Raw genomic sequence first — 10,873 nt, forward strand, 5'->3', positions numbered from 1 at the left:
CTCCAGCACCTCAACATCCTTCTTGTAGTGAGGGGCCCAAAACTGAACACAGGATTTGAGCCTGTGCGGCCTCACCAGTGTCAAGTACAGGGGCACGATCACTTCTCTACTCCTGCTGGCCGCACTATTTCTGATACAAGGACTATTTCTGAAGAGGTAATGTCAAGTCTTACCATGCTCTTTAATTTAATTTTCTTGGGCGAAATGTTTTCCTGTGGTCTTTCATTTCTTAAGAAAGGTTTTCCCTAATATACAGGAAGCCAAATCTCAAATTGACAGTCTGTTAGCACAATAATATTCTAAAAACATTTCTTGTGATACTCTTACTTCCTACTAAGATGCAATCTCCAATGCAAGTCTAGAAACTTCTAGATAGTACTAGAGCATGAATACAATCAAATAGCACTAGAGTATCAACAGAACAGAAGGGTTGCTCTTTTCTGAATCAGTTGCCAAGTGAATCCACTGAGATTTTTATGTGGTGTTTCTGCTGCACTTTTAACTTTGCAGATAAGAGGAACAAGAACCAATTAGAAGAGGGCTAGCATATGAACATTCAAAACTATTAAAACACCAATGCTTTTTTTTTCCCTATGAGAGACAACAGTAACTTTCTCCCCTTTGTTCATCCAAGATATGTTGCTAAATTTCACTTTTTTACTTTTAGAAAACCAAAACTTTGAAAGAAAAGCAACTATGTGATGTCAGAAGTTAGTAAACTGAGTAAAACTTTACATCTATTAACCCAGCAATCTATTAAACAAACTTACCATTCGTAAAGCCTTAGCAAAGGACTCCATTGCAACAGACTCTTTGCCAGGTGTTCTGATGGCAAGTTCTGCAACAGCGTTAGCCATCAGCATCTCTGAACAACCTATTCATTGAAGACACACAGATGTTTTATATCTGACTTGAACAGTAATACAAGATGTATATCACGTACAAAGAATCTAATATTCACCTCCACCATACACAGTTCTAGTGTCCTTCACGGTCTGGGCAAGAACACAGAGAGCATCATGCAAAGACCTCTCTGCTTCATCCAGAATCTGCTGTGTTGCTCCACGCAAAACTATGGTGCAAGCTTCACCTAAAAAGTGCAAATGTGAAAAGATTTTAAAAAAACAAGCCAGAGACACAAAAAGAGGCTATCGCAAAGCATTTGTAACGGTTTTGCTGTCACTGCATTGACTGCAGTTTTACACAGATCAATTTTGGGTCAAAAGGAAAGCATGATGACATTTCACAGGTAGAACGAAATGATGTACACTATGCTATCGCTTTTATCAATGAACTGTTTCACACCTTATTTAATTTAATAGAAAATGAATGTTATCTCAAAACAGGCCCTCAGAAACTTACAGTATTGGCATTTACAGAACAAGCTCTCAAGTTCTTGAAGTACGACAGGTTGCTACTCTTCTTGTCAATTTAATCTCCCAAAGCAGAAATTTTGGTTCCCATCCTTACAAATGTTTATGCGTATGTTTAATGTTATGCAGATGAACAATTTCAACCATGAACATACCACTTTGCAGGATTTTTATTGAAGAGCAAGGCTTTAATAAAAATGGTTACATGAACCATTACAAAATTCCTATGCCATCCTGGTAACTAAACAGTGTTAGCAGAGGGTTAACGCAAGTGTTACAACATGCCATTAGTGGTAAAACACTTACCCATTGCCACTCCAGAGAAATGAATGAGTTTATCTTCTCCAATCATAACTTCTTCAATAAGCTTGCAGCTTCCTAGTTTTACTAGCTCAGGGTGATCAAAGGTTGATGCAATTTCACCACCTACAAATGTAATATCACACAAAAGTCAAAGAGCTCACAATGAAAGCATCCATTCAGGCAAGGTCTAACCAAGGGGGAGAAAAAAAAAAAGAAAAAAATCACCTTCACAACTGCCCAAAAATAAATTAAAATTAACAATGCTGATAAACCAATTTTTTCCAATGTCAGTGTATGGCACCAGAAACCTTCTACTGATGTTGACAAGTCCTTAAAACCCCAGTATTTTGTTTCACATCACAAGAACTACAATAGCTGTAACGCTTTTAAGTTCTGTCTGGATTAGAGATTCAATGTTGATATTTGCCAGTATTAAAATGTCAATCTGTTAAGTTTTAGTAGTATTTACTGATGAAGTATTTATCAAATACTAAATCAAGTTTGCTATGTTTTTAAACTTGAGCTTGTGCCAGCATTCATTTTGCCTGCCTGACGATGGCTGAGAACCGCTGGCCACCACTCTCCTGAATTATGAGTCTTGTGCCACGTTGTAGCAGTGTTATCGTGCACCATTCGTAAACTCCCATATCGTAAACAAAACGGATATTACAAAGACCAAAACGTCTCTGATTGGAATATTGTTCTAGTACTTTGCTCTTTGCATTAGAAAACCATTTACATGTATTCAGTCCCAATGTATGCTCAGTTATTCCACGTTACCTTGCAGCATTGCTGTAGTTGTAGCAGTACAAGGAAAGACAAGATTTGTAGCAGAGAGTTTGTGCTTACTAAAAGCTTGTCTATTTTTTTCAGCTATGCTATTTGATCCAGTGTGGTCTGATACAGTCCACTTGCTCTGCCTACAAAATTCGCTTTGAATTTGTTCCAGAACATAAGCAATGTTCCTCTCAGTCAAGTGTTTGCCTGTGTCAACGTGCCTACAGACAGTTATACACAATTGCTACTTCAGTTTTGCTAAGCTAAACAAGCCAGTATCTTTTCCCTTCTCCCAGAAAAGCAAGTTATCCATCCTCTTGATCACTTTCATAATGAATTTATGATGTTAACTAGTTAACTACCTCTAACTTCAGCAATGAGAACCATCTGTAGCATTCCAGATGTTTCATTTTCATTAGTTACTGGAGTCACATTTACACTAACCACTACTAAAAATCTCCAGGTTGTTCATGTCATTTGAGGTCCACCTCAAGTCGATGACTCAGGCCCATATTTTTAACAAAGGATGACTCTTTAGTCTTCTCTGTTATTACAATCAAACAACAGCCAGGCATAACAAGATGGTATTAACTTGTGGATTTATCATATTCTTTCTATTGCTAAGTTTCGTCTTTTCCCTAGAAAACAAACATTTCAGAAGTTTATCAAGCAGGGACTTAACTGAAAATATTTTTCAAATATGAAAGAAAATTACTAACTGGCTATTATATTCCACAGTTAGCATTATGATCCTTTATTCACAGTTGCTAGAGGAAAAAAAAAAGGTATGTTTAAATCATTATGCAGGGAGGATTCAGAATCAAAACAGACATTTTACATGTGAAGTATAACACACTAAAGATAGACACTGAGTTACCTGCTTCTGAAAAAATACTGACAGTTATACAGCAGTTGATAAACCAAAGTAATTTCAAAGTTTCTTATGGCCAATTTCATAGCGTCCTCCATACACGTTTATATTTAAGTACTGTAAAATAAAGCTTATTTGGAGTACTTTTCACATGACAGACCTGCTTAATAGTACAAACTAGGTGATCAAGCATTAACATTTACTAAAGATCAAACAAATAATGTGACCCTCCAAGTTTCATATGACAAGCTACGCTACATACCTGTAACAAGAGCCAGACGTTCTACACCAGCAAAGTCTGCATGTTCAATAGCCATGACACCAGCAGCTCCAAAGAGCTGTTCAGGGTAGTTGTAGATCAACTGCCTACAATTAAAACACAGGCATATCTTCTCATTACACACAGAACAGACCCTTTAAATACCAGAGTAACAAAGGACACCTGATTCTCAGTAGCATGCACGTGGATAGATTTCTGAAAGCTACAAAGGCAGTCAGTATGTGAGGCACCTGCCACACGCAGAACGTTACACCACACAGAAGCAAATGCAGTGACAGGAAAACACACAAAGCTAAAAAAAAAAATAAAAAATTCAAACTATTATAGCTCTTTGAAATACTCTTCCCCTGAAGACACACTATCAATGCACAGGGGCCTATACGCTTTAAATTCTAAGTCCTTTGATCCTAAGTGCCTGCTGGGCACTTAGCTGCCTATTCTAGCAGAGTGCACTAGAGTAACACGTAAAGTAACATCTTTAATTCTTTCACCAATACAAAATCCAAACAGTAGACAACTCTATGGGAACAATAAATGGCCAGTCTTGTAACATATACAAATAGCAGACCACAGAGAAGAGTATGTGCTCCCTTATTAATATGTATCCCACTCTCTAGAACGAAGTAGTCATCCAAAGCTGAGTGGTCAACAACCATTCAGGAGTGCTACGCCAAATTATTTTTTCCTTCCAAATTAGAGATTGAGTGTTGTAGAGATTCAGCAGGAGCTGGGAGATGCCATCTCTGTCAAAAAAGATGTTTCTAATCTACCTTCAAAGAGACAATTGGTGCTGCTGGGTATGCGCAGAGAAGATTCTTCCAACTCTGCATGCATATATCCTTGACTTTTGTCAAGCATCTCCTTAGAGGCATTTAACTGGCTAGCATTTACAGTATCAGATGCGAAGTGGATCTACAGTATGCCTATAAGCAGAAGTAAATTTTGTCAGGGAATAAATCTGAAAGTTGAGTCAATCTAACTGGAATACCACTAGCCTGGCTACAGTGACTGACTGCTATCTGAGCTTCCTTAGGGCAACTACCTGTGTTACAAGCATACTGGATAACAGCGACGGAGTTAAGGATTTTTTTTTTTTTTTGCATACCTCAAAGGATTCTTCCATCAGTTTGCCAACAGGACTCCTGACTCTAGGAGTCTTTGTATTTGTACCATGTCCACTGGACAGAATACCCATTTTGCCTACACTTACACGCAATGTATGTGAAACATGTCACAGATGGAGAGACTATGAGATTCATCAGTCTGTCAGTGGTTCTTAGAGATGTTTACCACAAATTTTGAAGGCGAGTTCTAAGATGCACTACGTCCTGGAAGAGTATCTTTGCTACTGTGGAAAACAGTGCTGCTCTCACAACTCCCATCCTTTGGTGTAGTACTAGCTAATCAGCTTCCTAGTAGACTACACAATGAGCTGAAACACCAGGTGTCAAGCTGCTCATACATATGGCAGTTGCCCTCAAATGAGAATTACTGAAAGGCAGAAGCATTTCTCGTATCATTGAATAACTGTATGGTTTTTTTGCACTGTGACAGTTTAAAAGAGAAGTTCACTGCTAACAAAAATAAGTAACTTAGATTGTGACATTTCTTATGAGCTGAATGAATCATTACATGAAAATGGTTAGCTTTCATGCTTTCAAAGATGTGTATAAAAGGCTCATGGCAGGGAGCACAGAGGCCTCTGAAACACTCTTGAATTTGGAGCAGTACTCCAGCACCAGCATTTTAATGCAGGATAAAACATAGCTGGTTCAATCTGAACTAAATGCATTCAGCAGCACAGATCTTTCAGCACCAATTTCCCCCCAGAAGGGGGAATATGGACATGGACAATGCTGCCGGTATTCGCAACTAAATAAATCTGTTAGTATAAAAGCATAGTGACATCGCTTCAACTGGACTGAAACATGGATCCCTGATTAAATAACATCAGTTCTTCCTCTTTAAAAGAAAAAAAAAAAAAAGAGGGGGGCCATGGTGCACGAGAGGAAGCACAGAAAATAACATCAACCTCAGTGAGGTGAATCAATTAAGCATTAGGCAAGATCACCTAATTTTACAGATACAGGCATAAATAATGTTCTTCACACTCATACAATATTAAGATCTTACTACTTTGTAACTATCCCCTTTTTCCAAGAAAATACATACCTGTTAATAAAGCAGTTTATTCCATGCTTAAGAATACGCTCTACCTTCTCCTTCATTTTTTCTTTTTCTGCCTGTTCTATTTCTGCTACTTTTGCTGTAGAGTCCACTCTAACACGAGAGCCAAAAATCTAAATCAAAGAAAACAAAGAGTTCAGTCTAAAAATGAATTCCATTTACAAAAACATCATTTCACAACAGTAGTTCTGTAACGTACCTTAATCTTGTCTGTATCCATACCAGTATTTGCAATAAGAATCTTTGCATTTTCAATTCTTTTTGGCTGATTTACACCAATCTTCTTGTCAAGTAAAAAGCCTGTAGTAACAGAAAGGCCTTGTAAGACTTCAAATTAAAAAAAGAACAATTCATTTAAATTATTACAAATCCCCCTCATATTTATTCAAATTCAAATTATTATTCAATTTAATAATAACATAGCGATGTTTCCTAGAACAAATTTGTATAGAGATGTGTAACTTTTAACAGCTTCATTTCTCAAGCGCACTTACAGCCAACATACAAAGACTTACCTTCATCTAAGTAGGAATCAGCCAAACTTCCACCAAGTTTCTTAATGACGTGGATAGCCTCCAAATTGCCAGAACCTTTCAACCTAAGAACAGCTTCTACAGCTAGCTTGACAAAGTGATCTTTATGATGAGTAAGTAATTTTGATGAAAGAGTTGTTCCCGCAATGTTCATCAAGTCTTCACGGAACTTCACTTCATCATCACTAAAATAAAGTCAGTACAGTTAAAGTCTAAAGTCTGAAAGCCTTAACTATCGTTAACCTATCACTGTGAGTCTCTCCCTGCTTCTTCCAGCCTGTATCTATGTGTACCATGTTCCATTTTGAGGGATGCTACACAGAATCCCTCCAGTGTCCCAGAATACAACTTTCTATTTGAAATACAAGTTCAGTTAGGAGAACCTCTACATTCAGCTTTAGAAAGTCTGCTCTCTCAAAGTGTCGGGTAAAGAAAACAGTCACATTTAAAAATCAAGAGTATGAAAACTGAAGTAACAGCTCAGATTTTTGTTCTAGGGAGCAAATTACTGCTCATGTTTTGTTTCTGCACATCAAAGGTGATTTTAAGTAATTTCATAAGGCTTCTGTAGTTCGTTTAAAAAAAAAAGCAGTCTTTTTTAACTGTTAAAATTCATAAATTCATCCTTTACACTACTTAAGAGAGTGAAGAATTTCCCAATGATATATAATTCTCACTGACGTTTTAATCTTGACTGGTTTATAAAGAGTTACAGCAAATGTACATTACTAACCCATGATCCACAGCTGCTTTCAGAAGTGCCTCCCTTGAAGCTTTTGTGGCTGTTCTCCAGCCTGCAATGATGGTCTGAGGATGGATCTTCTTTGCAATCAGTAATTCTGCCTCCTATTTAAATGAAACTAATAATTAGTTTTTTCCCCACAAGGTACATTTACACTAACTAGGAAAGACACTTCCAAGTAATCAGAAAATTCTGAATAGCATTAAAAGCCAGAGAGCTCTAACAATGAAATTAAAGTCACCCTACTGGCAGGTTTTTTTCCAATCTGGCAAATATGATCTGCCCTTGGAATATCATGAAGAAATTTTGATTAATGAAAAAAAAAATCCTAACTCCAATATGAATAGCAACCAGACACGTACTTCAAAACAGCAATCTTTCACTTCATGTTTGAGATCAGTTTCCTGTTCACTTATAGCTGCAACTTAGAGTGTAGCTGGAAAACCAAAAACCATCTCCAAACTCCCTTTTTGCAAGGAACTTGGCAAGCTGATGGATCATTTCTCAGATGCTCTTGATCACAGTTCCTGGATCTGAGATGATTAGGTTTACTGGCACAGCTCTGCTAACGAGAATTCCTCACTTCTGAAGTCTCCTTCATAGTAATTTCAGATTTAGGGTTTGGCAGTGTAAACTTTTATGTAAACATAAAAACCATGCAGAATTTGAAGAACAGTAGGAATTCAGGTCTTATGCACACAAGAACAGAATTTAACATGCTTTTTTTTTCCTCTTCTCATTAATGTTATGGAAAAGAATTTCAGAGGACTGAACCTCACAACTCAGCAGTGCTGCATGCTGCCCAGTGCAACACCCAGGAAGCGACCTGTGAGAGTGATACTTCTCTGTTTCGCTTGCGTAATGAAATAAGAGAAAGTAATTTTCTAAAATGTACCAAATTAAAATACTTGTGAATTTATAAATAAAAGGAATACAGTCTAAAATTAAAACAAAAAAAAAAATTGATGACGCAATACCTAAGGGGTTTTTTTTCCTACCAATTTCAGTGGCAACAGAGCAAGGTATTCCTATACTTTGGGAGCCCTCTTCATAAACAAACAACACACCTTCTGTTGATATCACAGAAGTACATTGGCAAACAAACACATCTGAAAAACTGTAATACATCACCCGCAGCAATTCAGCTGCCAACACTGTGACAGATGTAGTTCCATCACCAACTTCATCATCTTGAACCTTTGACATATCTAAAGAAGGAAAACACTGTATTAATGTTTTGATTCAAAATACCATGCTCACCAGTACCAGCTTCACATACAATTATTTTTATCTCACATTAGTTTGGAGAAGAAAAAAAAATATTACTCCTCGATAGTTTAAAGAGGTCACTCTGTAAGTCACAGAAAAACCTAAGATGCAAATCAAATTCAGCATCCTTCAAATTCCTGCTCCTTATTTGCAACCTAGACACCAGTTCCAGCCTGGCGACGGTCAAGAGCTACTCCCCTCTCTTCCCATTCCTAAAGATGGTCACCAAAAGGAAGTAGGGCCGGAGAGAAGCTCTAAGGTATACATACAGGATCAGAGGATATAATAACCAAGTATGCCGCATGAACTGCTGATAAACAAGGACCCAGCAAACACGAAATCATTAAGAATCTCGAAACCGAATTGTTTAGGGTCCTGCCTGTCACTAGAACTGGACCATTTGCACACTAAGGCAGTTGATCACAACTGTGTCCAGAGTACAATGTTGATTAAGTGATGAAAAAAAGATTTAAATCAGGGAGAGCCAGAGAACCTCTGTACCCCAGTAGATTTCTGTTCTGAATTTTCCCAGTGAAAAAAAGAGGGGCACAGAGCTGTCTTTTGTCCCTTCTGACTCCTGGGACAAACCAGGGTTGAGGGAGAACAAGGAGACACCAGAACAGTTCTGCAAGAGCAGCATATACCTCAATTTTACTTTTGCAGAGTTCCACAACTCTTGCAATACCTTGGGCCTCCTTACTTCAGGAATTCTGCTCCCCCTTCCTTCAATTTTTCACACTATTTGAAGAATACTTTTCTAAGAACAAATAAAAACTACATAATACAGTTACAGATGAAGAAATGCCAAGTACTGCAATAACAAGCTGTTAAAAACTCACCGACCAAGACCTTGGCAGCTGGGTTGTCAACTCCAATAGCTTTCAGGATGGTTGCACCATCATTGGTCACTGTTACTGTGCTATCTCTCCCAGTACTTAAAAGGATCTTGTCCTACAAGATGCAAGATTTAGAATACTGCTTGAAAACGTACTGTAACTAATAAAATTAAATTAACAGGTATGACCACTGAGAGCTTGCAGCTGTCTTACCATGCCTTTGGGCCCCAGAGTGCTCTTGACCAGGTCACCGATAGCAATGGCACCAACAAAGGATGACTGAAATGAAAGCAAATATACCTTAGAGAGCAATTTATTTCTACTTTAATACAAGAATTATACGCTAGCCCGTAACTTCCAGGAAGACATCTTAACCCAACCCTTCCGCAGCCACACTTCTTTCAGCAGAGTCTGGGTCCAAGTTTCTTAACTGCTACATTTTGATAACCAGATCAAATACACTTAATTCTCACAGAAACCATAAAAGCCTGTCTCACGGCCAAAAGAAATGCCTTCCAATGAACACCAATCTTCTGAGCTAAGGTACAGAACTACTTAGTTGTTGAACAACTATGAGGAGTTTCTCTACTTGTTGGTATAAACAACGCTCCTCCTACCTTCTGCTCAGACATGCAACAAGAAAAAACAGTAAGAGACAGATGAAGTTCCACATCACCATAAACTGAAAGTACATTTAACAGTAGAAAAGACAAAGTTTAATTATCCCAAGTATTACCCGTTTCTTAGAGAATTAAACTTACCAACCGAGCTGTTTCTGCCTTTTCTTCATCTGCACCTGCCTTGAAAATGTTCACAGGAGCAAGGGAAATGGATGCCTAAAACAGAGTTAACACAAGAATATTCCTTTAGCTTTAATAAAACAATGCATTTTCAAAAATCAATCCCTGACACCAACAACCTAAACAATGTTTCTATTATTAAAATGATTTATTCCTATACCCCATTTGGTTTTGATAAAAGGTATAGTCAAGACAAATTCACCTTGACTCTTAAAAATCTACCTTGCAATCTTGTAATCATGTGACAAGATTACGAGACGAATTGCAACCTACTCCAAGAGACTGCACACCGTATTCTCTGATAAGATCTATGAGCCTGAAAGGCCGTTAGCAGTACCTTACTTCATGGCAGTGTCTGTGTTGCTGTTCTGCGTGGCTAACCATCGGGTCCAAACAACCCAAAGGTAAGTACAACCAGCAGAACCTAAAAAAAATCTAGTCACTGAGCGCACTGGGTCTTTAATATTTTGATATTTGTGTTAAGGCCTAATCTTTTTTTGCATTTCCATGCAGACTAATTATAGCAGTAATGAATATATGCCTTTAGAGACTAATACTTGCAAAGAACTGAAGGCCTTAAATGAATTAGGATCAAATCCCAAAAGAACAAGTGTATCAACCCTCTTATGAGAATTCCGTGACTTTTTACTTTGCTGCGTAACCAGCACAGTTTTTCTACCAGTCCCGTGTCCATTCCACCATCGCTTTGAACAAGAAAAGCCAACAGGGTGCGGCAGGAGACTCCACACAGCGCCCGGGCAGCTCTCAGTAGCCCATCAGGAGCGGCCTCTCACGCTCGGGGACTCGGTGCTGCCTCTCCAGGTCTTCCTGGAGACGAGGGGAAGGAAGAAGCGGCCTCCCGCCCGCCTCCATCGTGTCAGCCATGCTGCGGGCGCCCGGCA

The 10,873-nt window shown here is 38.3% G+C and overlaps 1 protein-coding gene across 1 annotated transcript in view; it reads right to left on the bottom strand.

Annotated features, from left to right (window-relative positions):
* CCT2 (chaperonin containing TCP1 subunit 2) overlaps window positions 1–10,002 on the bottom strand; it is a 12,711-nt gene extending 2,709 nt beyond the window's left edge. Inside the window, exons 1-12 of the mRNA XM_019470468.1 lie at window positions 9,933–10,002; window positions 9,385–9,450; window positions 9,175–9,286; window positions 8,198–8,274; window positions 7,058–7,170; window positions 6,307–6,509; window positions 5,991–6,091; window positions 5,777–5,904; window positions 3,587–3,690; window positions 1,680–1,799; window positions 962–1,090; window positions 771–874 (exon numbers count right to left, since the gene is read on the bottom strand). Of these exons, the coding sequence (XP_019326013.1) occupies window positions 771–874; window positions 962–1,090; window positions 1,680–1,799; window positions 3,587–3,690; window positions 5,777–5,904; window positions 5,991–6,091; window positions 6,307–6,509; window positions 7,058–7,170; window positions 8,198–8,274; window positions 9,175–9,286; window positions 9,385–9,387 (1,194 nt within the window). The 5' untranslated portion in view covers window positions 9,388–9,450; window positions 9,933–10,002. The remainder of the gene's footprint in view (window positions 1–770; window positions 875–961; window positions 1,091–1,679; window positions 1,800–3,586; window positions 3,691–5,776; window positions 5,905–5,990; window positions 6,092–6,306; window positions 6,510–7,057; window positions 7,171–8,197; window positions 8,275–9,174; window positions 9,287–9,384; window positions 9,451–9,932) is intronic.
* Between the last annotated feature and the right edge of the window lie 871 nt (window positions 10,003–10,873).

Source organism: Aptenodytes forsteri, unplaced genomic scaffold (assembly GCF_000699145.1).
Source record: "Aptenodytes forsteri isolate BGI_AS27 unplaced genomic scaffold, ASM69914v1 Scaffold366, whole genome shotgun sequence".
NCBI classification, from domain to species: Eukaryota; Metazoa; Chordata; class Aves; order Sphenisciformes; family Spheniscidae; genus Aptenodytes; species Aptenodytes forsteri.